This window comes from Pagrus major, chromosome 21, assembly GCF_040436345.1.
Source record: "Pagrus major chromosome 21, Pma_NU_1.0".
Taxonomy (NCBI): Eukaryota; Metazoa; Chordata; class Actinopteri; order Spariformes; family Sparidae; genus Pagrus; species Pagrus major.
Window position 1 is genome coordinate 18,246,007 of NC_133235.1, and position 18,627 is coordinate 18,264,633.

General features: G+C 41.2%; 1 protein-coding gene across 1 annotated transcript in view; it reads right to left on the reverse strand.

Moving 5' to 3' along the window:
* The window catches only part of colec12 (collectin sub-family member 12), a 33,639-nt gene extending 17,129 nt beyond the window's left edge, over positions 1-16,510 (reverse strand). Inside the window, exons 1-2 of the mRNA XM_073491168.1 lie at positions 16,503-16,510; positions 13,617-13,667 (exon numbers count right to left, since the gene is read on the reverse strand). Of these exons, the coding sequence (XP_073347269.1) occupies positions 13,617-13,667; positions 16,503-16,509 (58 nt within the window). The 5' untranslated portion in view covers position 16,510. The remainder of the gene's footprint in view (positions 1-13,616; positions 13,668-16,502) is intronic.
* Positions 16,511-18,627: the final 2,117 nt, after the last annotated feature.

The following is an 18,627-nucleotide window of genomic DNA, read 5'->3' on the forward strand; positions in this document are numbered from 1 at the left end:
GTTTTTTTTTTTCACTCGCTGCTAACAGGTTTATGACACTTTAAATTGGGCCCCCAGTCCCCTGGAACATCTGGATCTTGTTACAGCGGAGCCAAATCAAAGGACGCATGCAAACATTTGATACATCATCCCTTCATGCCAAGCATTATAAGAATAAGGGGCGAAGGTTTTTAACTTTGCCTTCAGTAGGCTATTTTGGGTGTTTTTATAAGAGACCTTCTCAGTGGTACTCGACTTCCTTTTCATGATGAGTAAGGAGATCAGTGGTTTGCAGACAGAGATCTTTATGTTGAGTTGTTTAAAGAAAAATAACATATGGAGGGCTGCATGTCTGAACAGGATGAGATGCCTTCATTATACGTACTCACACGCACACACACACATTGCCTAAAGCTGACAAAGCTGAACAGTGTCCTTTGAAGGCTTTGGCCACCGACCATAACATAAACACCATACTGGGGTATACGGTAGAATGTGGACAGGCGTCTTTGGAGAACATCCCATTCTGCACGCTATCATCTCTCAAGTCTTGTTCTATATAGGCCTGAAAATATGTACTCAGGGACTGTGCACAATTTATTAAGAGGGGATCATTGAAGGGGTTATGCATTTTTCCCTTTTCCTGAGGGAGAGGTAACAGAATTATTTGGGAAAGTAGGTTGGATCTTTTAACTTTTTCTCATCACAGATTCATTCTTCCCATGTGAGATTTGATGCGAAAGATAAAAGAAAAAGGAAAATTGAATAGTTACACCACAAAGATGTTTTTCATTTTGACATTAAACTCTGGGCTTTTTCAAAGAGCTGCCTGGAAGAAATGTCTCACACAACCAGCTCATGAAACTCATGCAACTGTTTTGAACATCAGTCAGACATCTGACCTCATGCATTACAGGCTGTAGTTTTGTCTGATCTAATATCCGATCTAATACAACAGCTTCATTAAGTGGAATCCCGAGCATTTCACTCATTCTGTGGCTGTAATAAACATTTACTCAGCTCTTTATTAAAAAATAGAGTGGCTGGAGGATTTAGTTACCAATATATGGATGCATTTTGAGACATTATGGAGAGGGTAGTGCATTTTTTTTCTATGTGAAGTGGAGTGTCAAAAAATGATTTAATAATGCTGAAGAGGGTCTTGTTTTATAAAAAAGTAATGTGTAAGATTCAACCCCCCTGACCCACACAGTCCGTTAACCAGCCCAGTCGCCAGGATACAATGATTAGCAGTTAACGTTTCTGCAAATCACTGATACGTTCACATTTGTACGTGTCATGGGCTACGTACCACACTGACATTTACACACAATGTGTCATATGACGTTCATACTTCATGTTTATGTTTATCGTGTTTATACTTTAAGACTGTAGATATTTGTTAGCAAACCTCAGGACAGTTTCCAGCCATGCTTGTGGTGACAAAAAACAAGCTATTTTTCACAGAAAGGTGGAACATCTTCAACCATATTTGTGGCGACCAAAACAGGTATCTTAAGACAAATAATGATCTTTTCCTAACCCTTACAAAGTGATTTGTGTACCTAAACCTAACCAGGCCATAAGCACAGCACTGTAGTTACAACAAATCCATTGTCTGCAGAAATGTACACTACCAACATTTAATTCTGGTGATTGGGTTGCCTTAATATACTGTATGTTCTTTGTTTTTGGTTAAAATATAAGTTTCTAGATGAACTTGAACAATTTGATGGTAGCTTTTGTAAAAAAAAAAAAAAACGAGTTACTGAGTATCACCACCTGCTCTTTATGCCGTCTATAAACATTCCAAAGATTACTCTCTTCTCTTCAACGTTTAAACAATTGCAAGTCCTCTGGCATGCTTACGGACACTTGCAAGTTCCATGGAAGTTGTGCAACAATGAGGAAACACTTGGAAGTAATGAACAGAAGTGTTTCCCCTAACAGAACCGAGGAAAAACAGTGTCTTTCAAAGTAATAGAGCTAAAGGTTGAGGGAAAACTTTTTGGTGATGTTTTTTTTTTTGTCAAGTGCTAAAAGAGAACCTAATTGGTAGAGCAAACAGTTAGACGGCATATTAGAATAGAGATCTGGATCCAGTGGCGCAGTAACACGGAGATGATTATATCTGGTTTTGTCATCCCATCTGTGCTTGGTTAGACGAAGACAGACTAGGACAAATATATCTTAATCTCAAGGGGGAGACGTATAAGCACGCAAGTTCGCCTCATAAACAAAGCTGGGCCACTGTATAGGGGATACTTTGGCGAGCAGGATTGGATATAAAAAAAGGTCTTTGTGTTCCAGTCAGCAGTTTCCATTGAAGACTGAAATCTATGCGTGTGTCTCACTGTGGATGGTGAGATATGCAGATAAATAGTTGGAGTCACATCTGCTTCCACAAGTTTCAAGGGAAGAAAAACAAATTACTGACTGGGTTATGGAATACAACATGTGATGGAGGTCCACTGTGAGCTGGCAGGCAGAGGTGGTGTTGGCAGGCAGGATGTTTTAATGTAGTAGAAAATTAATATTCCCAGGGAAAGCTGTAAAATACAACTCAAATAGCACCTGCATCTACACTAATAAAACGGAGTGTTTTTAAAAGCAAGTACATGCAAGTACAGTATGAACACTTACGTAAACACACTAAGAGCTTATAAACTCTATCAACCTATGATATATTTCAACTCCACAACTTCTCTCATCACTTGTCATTTAAGATAAACATTAAACTCATGTCTAAAGATAGCTTACTTTTATTTTATATGCCTTCGATATAAAACTGGGCCTGAATCAACCATGATTTTGAGAACCATTTTAAACAGTCTTGTGCTGAGAAGAGACCACTCAACATACATATACTTCACATGGCCTAAGATACTCAGTTCAGGCAGCTAATCTGAGCGCATACAAACCAAGGTCCAACATCCAACTATAAAGCAAGGAATCTTTGTCTGTTTGTTATTGGCATATCACGGGAACCCTCCATCCGATCTACTTCACACTTGGCAGGTTTATTGATGAGGACCACCGGAAGGGCAGTGTTGAATTCGGTGCAGTTTGGACACACAACACGTTCAAAATTAATACATTTTAAATAATCCCTAACACGTGATCTCATGGGTAAGCAGACGTAAACAGAATGGCGCTTGAAAAGTGGTGAAACAACTTGCCATAGTAACGTGCTACAGTGAGAAACAAACAACAGCAGAAGGTTAAATGGGTCTGAATGAGTGGGGAGAAGCAGTTGACATGGGTTTTCTATTCTTCAGTGAGAACTGGAGGTGATGTTTTAAGTTTCTGTCAATAGCAGCAGGCTAGCTAACGTTACCTTGTAACCTCAAGGGCTAGAATGTTTGCTGTTGTTTGGCAGCACTTTCAGATGCCTCTCTCATTCGTTGTTGTGGTCCGAAATCAAGATTTTAAATAGTAAGTATACAACATTTTTTCATATTACTGTGAGCAGTTCAGGAGGACTGGATCTGTACAGCCCTCACGTTACTAGATAATATTTGCCAAACAACATGTTTTGAACAGGCACTGCACTTTGTATTTAAAATCACAAGTCTCTTCCTCAAGGGGCTAAAACTGAGAATAGTGATTCTGAAAAGCTTTACCCATTAAATTCCAGTCAGTTCTTATATTTATGCACTATTAATTTAGTACAGCACTTTGCATTGCAACATTTTCACCCCATGTGCATATCTGGAACATTATATTTCCAGTTGAAATGCAGGGCATTTAACAATAAAAAAAGCGCTCCTTTAGAAAAAAAAGAAGTTTTGATTGCCATCATTCACATCCATGAATTTAGAAAAACATTGAAGCCATAAACTAACTTTATTGGCCCGAGTGGAGAACTACAGACCCCCTGGCTCCTCCTGCTCATGTTCCAGTGTTGGCATGTAGGAATTAGGTCATTTTACGTAAACCAGGACCATGTGAACCTCAGAGAGAGGCAGAAGAGGGGGTTGGTCATTGATCCTCACTTTCACCATGTCGGACACACCACATAAGTGTCTATTCTATAGTCTTTGACTTATGACTTGTTAGAATGTGTAATATATGTTTTTCTGTCCTCACTAGGCATGTAGGAGTGAGAGCTGGGACTAAATGTGAAACTGTGATTAGAAATCAGAAAATGATGAGCTACCATAAACAAGAGTTAGAGCAGGAGTGAATTAATACAGTTCAAGTAGAAGAAACAACATACAGTATTACCAATGAAATACGAAGTGTTTAAGACCCTATAGGAAGTACAACAAACATAAGTATGCGTTTCCCAGAACAGTTAAATGTCAAAATGTCCCTTAATGTCAAATTATCTTGGATCAAGTCTCTAATGGCTAATCAGGTGTGGCACAAGAACATAATCTTAATCCTATAAAGCCCCTCTCCACAAAAGGCACAGTGAGTGAAATAGTCTGCCAACACATGAAACATGGTTGTTATAAAAGAACCCACGTGGGCAAAGCACTGGCCACTTCAATGACAAAACCCGTATTGGATACAAAACAGTTTCTGTCACTGGTTTAAGTCATTTACAGGGTTGGGAAAAGTGCCCAAGATGGTCTAGTAAAGCAAGATCTTAAGGGATGTTTTATTTTTGGACTGAAACCTCCGTGAAGAAATGTGCTCTGATCTCATTCTACCTCAAGAATCAATTTCTGTCCAACTACATGTTGTGAAATGTGGATTGCATAAGTATGATCAATATCAATCAAACGTAATCACAACCATGTTCGTCTGGAGAAAGGCCATTTTACTTGTAATGGCTCCCAGAGTGAAGCCTCACAGAGAACTATCTGTCTCTTGGAAAACATCATAACATCAGACACAATGAGATCAGCGCAGCCCACTCCTCCTAATCTTTACCTCACCACAATAAACATGAACACAAATAAACTGGGACACATTTTGTCATGTGGGTTAACAATATTTCATTACGCACTCCTACTAGCCCCAAAACCGCTGCTCTGGTGCCAAGTTGAACACTGGAGTTAACTCCACAGACCATCTGTGCAGTTGGGTTTTTGTGTGGTCACGCTTGTTGGGTGGCCCGCCGTCGAAGCACTTGAGATACTGAATCAGCAACAATCATCACCCAGCCTGATGATCGTACTCCATCCCATCACCGTGCACCACTTTCAAGCTTCATCGCCCAGCAGAGCCAATAAAACCACTCAGTGTGTACCCAGCCAGCCGTCCGGCCAAGTCTGGCTTAATTTTTGGGGAAAGACGCTGACCACAGAGAAGGTGGATTCTGACAGTCGGCTAAGGCCTGTGTAGCTGCACTGTGGTCCACGTATAAAAGTTATGTAATGTATTACTAAAGCAACTTTTAATCAACAGATGCCATAATACAATTTTTAAAAGTACAAAAAAGCACATTGCTGGTGCTGTAGAGTCATGAAAACAGTTTGAACTTCATCTGCTGAGATTTTGAGATGTCACTGCTGAGATTTTTGTTGCCATTCAGTACAAATGCTATAAAAAACCAAAAAAAGTTGCGCTCTCAAAGCACAGTAATTAGCCTGGATGTAGACCACTGAATTGCCGCCCACATCTCAGATTTTACAGATATGAAAATATGTTGTAGGTCTGTTGATGTGATCACAGCTCTCAGTTGCAAAAAAAAAAAAGAAGCACATAGTGGCCTCATTCCGAAAATGAAATGTTGGAATTTCCCAGGTCCCAGTCGGCAATTTCTGGCTCAGAAAGTCGGATGCATCTCACCGATCCCAAACTCAAAATCCAAGATGGCTGCTGTGCACATCAACAGTAGTGAAAGCTGTAGAATATAATATTTTTTGGCACTTGGCCTGATACTGGCGTGTAGATGAGATAAAGAGAATGTCATATGGGATAAAAACAATTAAGTTCTGATTTTGACGTCATGGGAACTTTAAGATAGAAGGTCTGAGATAGGACAGGACACAGCCATGAGTTTAGGATTTGCTTCAGTGGGACGATAGACATTTCCTGTCTTTAAAATTTAACATATGACAAACAGCCCCATCGAGACATCATCATCCAAAGCCAGAGACAAGAGGGACAGAAAAATGGCCACAAAAATGGCAAGAAGCTTGAATGTGACTGTCTCTTAAATCGACACATCTTGATCTGACAGTTTTTTTTTCACAAAAGTAGTTCTAATGTAAGATGAAGTAATCAAGATACCACTTCTGGAAGGAATAATGCTGTTGCATCTATTCAAAGGTAATTGTTTCATGACTACGTAACTAGATACTTCAAAAAGTAAGAGACAAAATCTGTTTTTGTGTCAAGTAGGCATTACAACACTGAACTAAACTACGCTGTCAATCCTGCTAATATGAAAGTTGCTGTAAGCATGCTCAGGCAGGCCGAGCGGTTCTGCTATTTTCCTCGGCAGCAGCTGTACAGATGTGAATACACAAACACATGCCTGATGTGAAACGGTCATCTGAAACACTTGAGACCTGAGTCAATGGAAAAACTCGACATGGCTGCCTTCTTTGCACAACACGCAGACATTTTTCAGTATCTCCAAAAATACAAGAACTAAAGCATAAACAAGAAAAACACTGAGTGGTGTGCTGGTTTCAGGCCAACGTAATCACAGCCAGAGCAAGAGGCAGGTCTGAGAGTCGGATGGTGAACAGCGACGTGACTCACTGTAGAACAAAGAATAATACACATTTTTCATTCTAGCTTTCGGCTGTTTTTAAAAGAGAGGAAGCAGGGAGGTTGATATTGGCCCTCTGTGGAGCCAAAAGGACTTCCATTGAATTTAACACCGATGCTAAGCCATCTGTAGAACTTCTTCATCCAGATTGTCCGAGACTGTTGACAAAAAATAGAGTCAGACACTTCCAATACTTGTGTGTGTTATTCTTGCGACCGAGCCAAAACCTGCCGCGAAAGGAGAGCTTAACAAACATCCATTATGTGGAAAGAAGACACCCTATCGGATGACAGTTGGTTGCAGGCACGTCGTTAACATTGGCTGATGGATCCCTTGGGGGACACGTAGCTCGGAGTGGTGTGAAGAAGTTTGATGAGGTGGTCAGGCCGATTTTGGTCTAAACAACTACTGTATGTAAAACCACTTACTGACAGAAGCTCCACTGCAACTCCAGAACTGTCATGTTGGATGTCTAAAATCCTTTTTCGTTAGAATATTAAATTAATAGGAGCTCCTTCTGGAAATGTCTGTATAGCAGTGTCTGCACTGTATTTGTTTCTAGTGCCTGTTACAGATAAGATGGAAGTCAAGGCAGCTGGAACACGTTCTGATCTCATAGCTTGATAGCATGTGGAGCCACGCAATAGTTTAGGCTGGGACTGAAGTTGCTTTACAGTCACATATTTCATAATCCAAGTAAAACAGAATGTGTTAATGTGCTAATCCTTTTTGAAATATACTCAACTGAAAACAGAACAAAGGCAAACTATTGTGTTTTGCCTCAATAATTTCTTTGATTTTTGTAAAAAAAAAAAAAAAGAGTCAGTAACACTAGAAATGTCGGTTGAATGACACATTCCCGTCGGCCAAAAGCCAGTCGCGTGCTTTATCACAGCTGAACCGAGAAAACATATCAGCCGATCCTGTTGTCGCACAGTCGAGATTTACATCGTTTCAATGGATTTGGCGCAGCTGCAGATGGAATTCTCATAGAAAAGGAGGATATCACGCTAATGCACAGGATAAACAGGAAAGGTGAGGTTTTTGGTCTAAGTGCTCCGTTGGGATGAGCTGACGGCATCACAAGATTAAGCCAGAAAAAAGTTTGTGTTATGAAACATTGTGCATGCATGGTAGAAGTTTATAACCTGCAAAAAAAAAGATTTAAACCTAATTTACCTAACCTAGAAAAACAAACTTTTCAGCATTTTTTTAAAATCACATTTGAGCAGCTGATGCAGTTCTTTTGTCCCTGTGACCATTGAAAGGGACGTTATGGCTTCCTCTCCATTCATTTAGAAAGAGGCCTGGTCTTGTTAGCCCAAAATAACTGCTCGGGGCGTTGCCAAGATGGCTGCTTAGTGGCAGGACTTGCCTAAAAGGACTTTGATTAGACGCCAACTACAGAAGAGTGTCTTGTGTTTGACATGAGCCAGTCCATATTTACAATTTGGCACTCTTAATATCTGCATATGCCAATGCTGAACACTGAATCCTTGCTGCTACCTTCCTAGCTGCCTCTTGTAGTTAGATTTCTGTGAATTTTTTGTGTTGATGTTAATTCAAATGAGACAGAAACTGAGATACGGAAAAGACATGAATACAATACAGTTAGGTGTGGCTGAGGTTAGGTAACTAACATAATGGTGAGGGATGAAAAAAATCTTATTTTTTATGACTCACGCAACTTTCAAATGGCACTCAGTTAGTTGGCGAGAAAAGGCTCAACTTTATGGATTGCTCTCCGACCTGTGGAACCTTGGCGACAACCAGTCATACTTTAAATTCCCTTATGAACCTGAAGTACATACTTGTTACCTACTCTACTTGACTTAACCACATAAAAGTACTTCAAAACAAAATGGAAAATAGCTATTTGTCATCCAAATTCTTTATTTTATAACTTTAACAAGCTTGAATATGAAAAACCATGTGTAGGGTTCTGACTCATGTAGTCTACCGTGTCTACTATACTTTAGCCTTTCTGGAGGCTAACAGCCCCCTTGACTGAGTATCTAATGATGAAGCAGGGAGTGAGTAAATTATGTACACGCTTGCGAGAGACAAGAGTGCGTGGTAATGCAACATTACTGTCCATCTCAGTACATAAAGGGCCAATTACTTCTTGCATTGCTATCCAATGTTAACAGTTAAATTAACTATGCCAGACAGAATTCTCCAGTATGAAGGACAACTAAAGACGTAGAACAATACTGAAGAACAAAAAAGTGCCAGGGCGCCGTTTTTGTTTTGATCAGTCTCATGTTTAGCAGTATATCCCAGTTGAAGATATGCTGACCTGCACTAAACACATCTGGTAAGATCTGTTGCAGCAGATTTCACTTTTTTCTTATCACTGTCTGAGCCATTATCAGCTGTGTTAAGCTGAGTGTTAAACAAAGGACTGCTCTCAGGGCTTTCTTCAGCCGACCCGCAGTTGACCTACGTTTGCTCCCTCACTCGCAGCACAAATCCTCATGGCATGCTTCACGCTGGCCCCCGCCGGGACGCAGTGATTTGTGTCGTGTCTGGGATGCATTCCCGCCTGCCTGTCATTGGTCAATCCAGGATTGACCCACCGTCCTTTTGACCAGTTACAGACCACTCCTGTAGACTTTGCAGGTCGGGGATAAGATCAACAACAAGTCAAACCCACAGTGCTCTGTGTTGTTTTATCTGTCTTCGTCTCTCCTTTTGTTACCCTGTTGTAAACTTTTTTCTCCTTCTTCGTGAACCTTTTAATGTTTTCTCCCTCTCTCCTCCTCCGACTCACTCTGCTCTTTATTGAAAACATGAGCGAGTAATCTTTCATTAGGACGACAGAGCACTAACTGCATGCATGCATGCCCTGGAGGGGGTTGTAAGTAACAGGCAGGCATTCTGAAAACATTCTTTTCTGGTAATAAAGTCCCCGTAAATTAAAACCACTTGCTGTTTTGCTCCCAAAAATAAGTCGGGCAAGGAATGCGGCTCCTCAGCTGAAAATAAAACTGTTGACAAATGTTTCCCCCTTGAACTGGAAACAAATAATGCTTATTAATAAAAGCAGAAACAACAACAGAGCACTGAGGAACACTAAGATAAAGAAAGCGGTTGTAAAATATGGAAATAATTATATTTTGTGCAATCATCTCTACTTGAGGTTGTATTTCTCTCTTTTTCCACCCTCCTCTTCCCTCACTCTCTCCTTGGCACATTGCTGACACAGCACAGCCTGAGCATGGACCCTGAAGGCCCACAACGACTACTCCCTCTCCACCTCTCTCTCTCTCTCCGAGTATATAGGTCTGCACTGAATAAACTTCCAGTATGGACGCAGGAAGTGGCTCAGCAACTTCTCAGGTTTGGACACACTCTGTGTGGATAATAGACCTCTTGTGGAAAGCAGATGTCAGAACGAGTCAAGGACCTAATTCCTCTCCACAAGGAGCAGGGCAACATATTTCACTTCCAAGTATGTGTGGAAGATGGTGAAAGATGAAAAATGACAGGAACAGTTTAACGTTTTGAAAAATACTCTATTATTTGCTCCATTGTTCGCCAAGAGTGAGATGAGAAGATTAATACCACGTTCGCGAGTGTGCTTGAAATTTGGAAGTGGAGCCAGGAGGCGATTAACCTAGCTTAGCGTTGAATAGCTACAGAAACAGGAATGTAAAAACAACCATTTGTAATTTTAGTGCGGAAACAGTGTATAACTAAATCCACTCTGATGCTCGACACTAAAATAAGATGTCTGTTCACAGATGTAGAGGGTGCTCTTTCTGTAGGAATTTATAGCGTGCGTTAACAGTTAGCCAATAACGCCACATTTACCCAAAAGTTTGACCACTTTATCCATAAAGATAAACTACAACTCAACGCAAACAAATTAGCTAAATATGTCTGCTTGTTAGCTAAAGAATGCTAACATTTCAACAGCAACCCCTAAAACTCTTCTCTTTGATTTATAGCCAAGCACAATACACAGCTGCTACATTTAGCTAGCACTGACATTTCAACTGTTCATGAAACACTGCCGCTCTTAGCGCATAGCTGCTCCGTCTCCTCAGTCAGAGTGACTAGAGTGTGCTCTGTCGCTCCAACAGTGTGGGGCTCTGAATAAGTAAATTGTTTATTCCAACAGTGCTGAATGTTCCCATTGAGAGTTGCACTTAGAATATTTACCAACACACCCTACAACGGTCTGACGTAGTGACTGGAGACGTTGCATAGATGTGCCGGGCAGACGGGTTGACTGTTGTTCCACCAGGGTAGCTGTTTCTCTCTGCCCCTAGTTTTCATGCTAAGCTAAGCTAATCACCTCCTGCTTCTAGCTCCACACTTAACCCACACACACGAGAGTAGTTAAAATATGCCTGGTATAAGTTACCAGATCTCAACCCTACTGCAAAACTATGGAAGATTGTGAAGCAACGTGCTCTTCACCACCATCATCAAAACACCAAGTGAGGAAATATTTTCTGGATGAAATTTATTTTTTTCTCTCTGCAGGAGACACGACGAATCTCTGCCAAGGAACTCTAAACAGTCCCAAAAACCTTACTAAGACCTTGGGTTTTTCTTTAATTTGTCAACCATCTGTATTGTCAGTTACACAATGATCTTGCTGTTTTATTTGAGAAGTTTCATTGACATTTTGAAATGTTTTGACGTGTCAACTTCCTTTAACCCTTGGTCCCACACAGCTGCTTGGGGGCTATAGTTCAAGTAGTTGAGCAGGAGGTACAGATGCTAAGAATAAATAATGTAGTCTGTAAATCTTGTCTGAATCACATATTTTCTTACACAAAAGTTTGGTTTGGAAGCCAGAAAATCCAAATTCCCCTCTTCTTATAAAGTCATTCGGATAAACACACACATACATTCAGGGATTAGGCAGTAAGACGTGTGCACATGTGTAAATTGATCGTGACGACAAACAATGTGGACTCCCACTGCACCCGAACTTCCTGACATACGACCGCTGAGCGCTCGGATGACACACATACTCTAAAACACCTCTAAAACCAGAGGGACCACTGTGACCATTTCAACCCACAGTGTTGAAACTTGATCTGTGTTCTGGGACAGAAGCAGGAGAAAGTCATCAGGAGACTCTCATACATCACACTGAGGTTATGGTTCCTCACAGCTATGCAGTCAAAGAGAGAAATTATATAGCTGCGAGTAGCAAATAATAGTGTCTAGGAGCTGTGGCAGTCATTGAATTTAAGCAAATGGTCAGCGTAGATTGGCGGGTGTATAACACAGACACATAAAGACAAGGTATTTGTGACTTATATGACATTTGGTGCTGCATGCGACCAAGCCCCCCGGACGAGTGCCAGGGTTTGAAGCCAACTTTCGTAGTGGCCAAACCGTGCAATGACGTCACTGATTCACTGGGGTCCAAAAATACTTTTTCCCATAAGCTTACATTGTGAAAGAAGTAAAACGGGGGATTATTTTTTCTGAGTGTCACAACCCCCCCATGACATGACTTGTTTCACTATCAGAATTTGAGCCATTTTGTCCAATAACATTTTGAAAGTTTAGAGGAGCTGCATGATCAAATCTTTTTATCTCTATTCAAGGTAGCCGGGTGCTAAACCGGAAGTTAGCCGAAGTCTCGAGTGTTTAACTCTATGGACCCGGCACTTCTACACCTGGGAAGTGGAGCTTTTTTGACTTCATGTGTCGCTGAGTTTCTTGTAGACCAAGAAATTGATACAGAATTAAACTGTAAAGCTCGAGGCCAAAAATCCAAAAGAAGTCACATCCCCTCAGAAGTTACAGAACATCTTGTTCTATCTTTGATGGTTCAAGTGTAATAGGCCTAAAATAAAAAAACAAGCCTGTTATTATCTGTATTTATGCCATATTAAGACTTGTATGGATAGAAAATAGTAGTTTGGCATTATGGCGATCAGCATCTTTGTTTGTTGGAGCCGTTAGATTTGAAAGAGCAGGTGGACATGGTGATTGGATCTCACTGAAAACCTGAGGACATACGGCGGTGGCGACTTTATCATCTTTTAGCCCCCTTGTGGCTATTAGAAAGAATGCAGGTTAAAGGCCGCGTCGGTCTCATTTTTCAGACCCGGAAGCTCCATCCACTTATTATACTGTCTACGGAAAGGACCAAGCTTCAGGAAACTTGGGCACACTCAAGAGCATTATGCGGCTACAGAAATTGCATGATTGGCTAATGGAGGCTGCAACTTAAGTACTATAATCAATCATATTAAATGGAAAATTATCTTTTTCTTTAATAACTGCTGCTGCTTAACCCTAACAGACATTTCAGACACAGGCAAAAACCTTGGATTAGTTTTCAAAAGTGGGTTTTGCATATTCTGCTAAAATCCCTCTTGGAGGAAATGGTTGTGGCTCGTGTCAGAAGATCCGTCTTAACTCGAGGAATGTGTTAATATAACATTTTTGAAGGTGCTACACACAGCTGGGGAGTTACCAACATCTGGCCAAAGGGTGTAATTTTTATTGCCTGATGAGCGGGTGAGATTATGAACCTGTCTGGAAAGATTGGGTCTGAGAGGCTGACACACAGGAGGAAATCAGCCGAGAGTGATATTTTTGGTTTCTGACCAAGTTATTATGTGCAGTTTTGCACCCAGTGAAACAAAAGTACACTGAGATGCTGATAAGGTTGCAAGGTCAGTCGACCGTTCAGGAACACCCAGGATGCTGCGGTTACTCTTTCCACTGTACCCCACTGCTGTTACAACAGAAATGAAAATGAAAGCAGCAGCCAAAAATAAGTTAGTTTCTGGGAAATGAGGTGTGGCCTTTTAACCTTGTGGATTATTGTCCGTGGGTCACTGCCAAGCAAAATACTGTATTTAAAGAAAATATTCTTTATGCAATAATTTGGAGATTTGAAATCACTGAGGTGTAACACTGAACCAGTGAAGGTGGTCCTTTAAGTTCACAGCTGGAAGTGAAGAGGTCACTTGATACTCACCAAACCTCTTATAACCAAAGGACTGCACCTCCTCCTCATCAGCAAAGTCGTCTGGAGGGAGAACACAGAAGAAGAAATAAATGAATGTTAAATGAAACACAAAGAGCTACGAAACAAGAGACCGGGGCACTAATTCATTAAATGACATAAGAATCTGAGCATCTAAATAAATTAAATTCTCAGACAGAAAGAAATCTGAGGTCAAAGTCCACGTCAGCAGATAGAATTTTCTCATTTTTTGGCAAAAGCAGTAAACTATCCTGCTGATGAAGACTGTGAACTGCTGTCCAAGGTCAAGAATTGACTTTTCAATCAATTTTATGATACAGGACTTGTTTCGTCCCGGTTTCACAGTCCACTGAAGCCATTTTTTGTGCAGCATTTCATATTAAACAAAACATACACCCTGTCTCACTCAGACTCGCTCAGTCCTTTAAGTAAACTCTCTTTTTCTTTGACTCGGTGGGATGACTCCCTCTCCCATGGCCCGACAGTCCCTGAGTGTCGTCTCCTTTCAAGCTCCTCTCATGCCTGTGGGAAAGTACTTTGCCAACTTCAAAGCTGTTTTTCTGTCATCAGCCATGGCCAGTAAAAATAAAGAAACACCACACGTCCCGGAGACCTTGAGAAAAACAGAAGATCTCTTCTTCTATAATGCCAAAAGCAGGGAGGTGTGGCAAGATGAGAGTAATCGCTGTCCATCAGAGAGGCATAGAAAAGCTAATTATAGTGCAAACAGGTGAAGGAAGAAAGCAGATTGTCTTTTTTGTGGTGTATTGCATGCCTCGTCCTGAACTAAATTGTCTGTGAAGACTCATAAATTACTGTTCTGGGCATTGAAACAGTCATGACAGAGAGCAGAGTGAGCTAAGAGGTGACAAGAATGATCCAAACAGTTGTAAAAAAAAATAAAAAATCTAAAAACCACATCTTACTTGAAGAGTTTGCCTTTCAAATACCCCCGATACCCTGTTTCCTGTTTGTGTTCCCAAGCAACATTATTGTGTCCCATCACAATGGTAATTTTACCGTAAGTGTGTCTGGCTTCTAAAGAGCCATTCGGGGAAATGGAGTTCATCACATTTTACCCAAAGGGGGTGAAAACTGAGTGGATTTGAAAGTAGACGGATGATTAAACTCATTGTTATTTTGATGTTGGGATGAATATTGCTGCATGGGGCCATAATACTGAAGAGGGATTGCTCAACATGAGATGAACAGACCCCAGTGAGTGCTGATCTAATGTTGAAGGTCAAAACACGGGGCACCTGGGTTAAAACTGGGCTAGGTTGGGCTGAAAAGTTAACTGTTTTCAGATTAAATTACACATAACTCTTGGAGAAACAGCATTTTAATGCCTATGTTTCAAAATATAGTTAACACCTGCCCCACACTGAAATATAGTCATTAGTTTCTGATGAAATCTAGCTCATTCTTGAAGGTCAGTGTTTTTGTTACCTTAGAATGAGTCCTTTTATCTACAGAGGGCGCGGGCCCTCTTCCACGGAGTATGCCATGTTTCTACAGTAGCCCACAATGGACAAACCAAACACTGGCTCTGGAGAGGACCTTTTTTTTAGCAGCCACCGTAGGGGAGGCTGTTACAGTCTGCAGCCTCGATACTAGATAACGCTAAATCCTATACACGCACAACCATGTGTCCACAGTGTAAATAAAGTCATATCAAATCAATCTGGGATCTTGAGGCTTCCGTAGACGAGCTGTATGGAGACATTTTATGTTTTTTTCGGTTGCTTTTTTCACAATTTAAAACAAGTCCCCATCTACCTCTAGCTCCAGAAATGTTCTGTGGACTACAAAACTTCTTCTGACCTTCCATCAGCATGTAGGTGAGTAGATAATGACTAAATGAGGTGTCCACAGTGCTGCCCAGGTCCTTAAAGGAAAACATCAAACGACAAATAAATCACATAGACAAAACAAACAACAGCATTCCTGCATTCCTCCAAAAACAACAACATCATGGTTTACATGTCTCGTCGCCTCTCACTGTAATTTCACAGTAGTAACAGGAAGTGGCCGACATGCCAGTCACATCACAGAGTCACTGTGAGAGCGCAGGGCTGTTTATATTCATGCCCACAATGCACAGCTCTGTGTTAGTATTCTCAGATGGGCCACAGGGTGGCGGGAGTCATGTAGTGTTTACACAGGGTAACAAGAGGCTGCTGACCTATCAAGTGCTTTTGTAAGTGGGTGAGGATGACGCGCACGGTTTTAATGTCACCACAGGAGAATCATATTTATTTGTTTACTTTGACTAAACCTTTATTTAAAAGTATGAGTTGTTGCCCGCTGACCACCGTGACTCACGCACTTTGTGCTCTCTTTTATTTTATGTAATGTGTTGAAAGGCAGCCAGACATTAGGGTTACAGCCTGCCACAATAAAGCTGTTCATGTACGGGACTTAAGCCTGACTCAGTGTTTCCTTCTGTGCTTTGGATTTCTTGAAGCCCAAGCAAACTTTTGAAGCACGCCGCAGCAACGTAAAAATACCAAGAAAGCAGCTTAAAAGCACAAATAATTTCACATTTGAGGACAAACTGACTAAAAAGCTTGCTCTCTTGGTGCAGCTGCAATCACGTGTTTTTTTGGCTCCGTTGTGCATATTTCTGTGAGTGTAGGTTAGTGTTTGATGTGCAGCAGCGACCAGATGCAAAAGATCCCAAACAGAGTCCCTTAATTGAAACCAGATGTCAGACGCGAGTTGTAGCCCACGCATTCCTCGCGTCTCAGACCGAGAGAGGGAAAAGAGGCAGAAAAGTGACAAAGAAAGCGCGAGAGGAGTGTTGTGCGTGCAGAAAATAGATCAAATGATCAGCTGTGATGTTTTTTCCTCATGTATGCCTCTTAATGAGCCTACCTTTCATTGTGGCTTACAGGACTCTACCGTTGTGAAGCTGCTGTTTGAAGTTACATCCACAGCATCGCAGTGGCATGCGCCCAAAAGCTCCCTGTGAGCGCACGGCACCTTGGATGTGCGAGTTTCCCCCAATATCCACTGTTATTTCTGTGGAGTAGTGACAAATAACAAGTCAGAGCTCCATCCGTGACTCTTCACTCTGGGGAGGATCTCCTACAGCGCAGGTAACTTCAGGGTCGCCCCTCAGACGCTGCAGCAAAAAGAGGCACTGAACTTTGTTGCAAGAGCGAGAGAAAGAAACTTGTTATTTGTCTGGTAGTTTGGAGAGATGCAGAGGTGAGGATGTATCCCGGTCCAGCTCAGCTCTCTGTGGTACCCGCAGCAGTAACCGGAGACACTCAAAAAAAGTGCAGGAATCCAAACGTGAGAGGAAGTGGTGCGCCCGTAGGGCTGCCTGCAGAAACCACGTGTTCCCACATCTGTGCGCACCGCCTGCACCCCTGCCCCGTGTGTGTGTGTGTGTGTGTGTGTGTGTGTGTGTGTGTGTGTGTGTGTGTGTGTGTGTGTGTGTGTTACATATACAGCCCGCAGTTACGCTGAATAAGCTTCTTTATATTGCATTGTATGAACGATAAACAGACATAACTTACAGATGAACAGAAAGCAACATGTGGGGCTGTGGATGTCAAAATAAAAGCATCCATGTGTCGTTTTTTTGTCGTGTAGACATACACTGCTTAAATTAGTGAGGGATGTTGGGATATTTTAGTGTTTCACTTGATTGTTTCTTCTGTGACATATCTGGATTTTTATTGTGAGTGCAGGAAAACAGTCAACCAGCCTAAGTGTAAATTAATGTGTACTGAAATGTTATTGTTTTGGCTGCTTTTATACTGTAATTTGTCTAATGAAGTTTACAAATATACAGTTATCTAAAAATGCTTAAAGCTCCCATATTAAACTCATTTTCAGGTTCATATTTTTATTTTAGGTGTCTACTAGAAAATGTTTACATGCTTCAATGTTCAATAAACACATTATTTTTCTCATACTGTCCACTGCTGCAGCACCTCTATTCAGCCTTTATCTGAATGCTCTGTTTCAGTGCCTGTCACTTTAAGACCCACCTCCAGCCAAGTCTGCTCTGATTGGTCAGCTCTCACAGTTCCATACAGACACTGCCAAGCCCCCAGGAAGAGCGCCAGGCTTTGAAGGCAATGTTCATAGAGGCCAAACCGTGTAATTACAACATCACCTGATGCACTGTGGCCCAAGACTTTTTCCCATAAGCTTACATTGTGAAAGAAGTGGCTGTAAAACCGTGGATACATTTTTGGAACCAGGCCATAAGAATGAACAGGATTCTGCCACCAACGCTGTGTCTGTCCGCCATGTTTCACCAAGACCTGATTTATTATACAAGAAGATGTGGGAATCTCACTTTCTACAATAAATCCAAAAATGGAGAAACTCTTATCCTGCACATCAGACTCACCTTTCTTAATTACTTACTTGGAGGCAGCAACAAGCTGATAAATTGATATGACGCATCAAGGTCCAAGATTATCATTCATTTAGTGTAATATTTCTGGCCAACAGGCAAATCAAAGTCCAATATTCACCATCTTTTATCTGTTTTTGGTCTCTGTCTACTCCTGAAGAAAGTATCGGGCTGCTAAATGCTTCACTATATTCTTCCGACAATCACTAACTTGTCTGTCTCTGTCGTTTAGTGCTGAGCAGGCAACGCATAGTGGGTTTGTCAGAGCTTGTTCAGTTGAAAACAGTTGCCTGTTACGGCTGCAAAGTTGAGTCGTAAAACCAAAACAATGAGCTGGAAGATGCTATAAATCTCCGTAGAGCCTATACATTTCTGATTACAGCAGCTTTAAATTATACACATTTAAATTTTGCGTGTTCCCCCAAATGACTATAGCACAAAGTCTCAAGTGTACGTTTTTTGTTCTTAACATCTGCTGTTAGTTTACAATGAAGTTAAATAGAGTTTCCAATTGTTGCATGAGCATTACTGCACTTTGAACTGAGGAAATATCTGCTACACGCTCCCCTTTGAGCTTTTTTTCTTGAAGGAGCAACACTAAGACATCATTAACACCAATCTTGT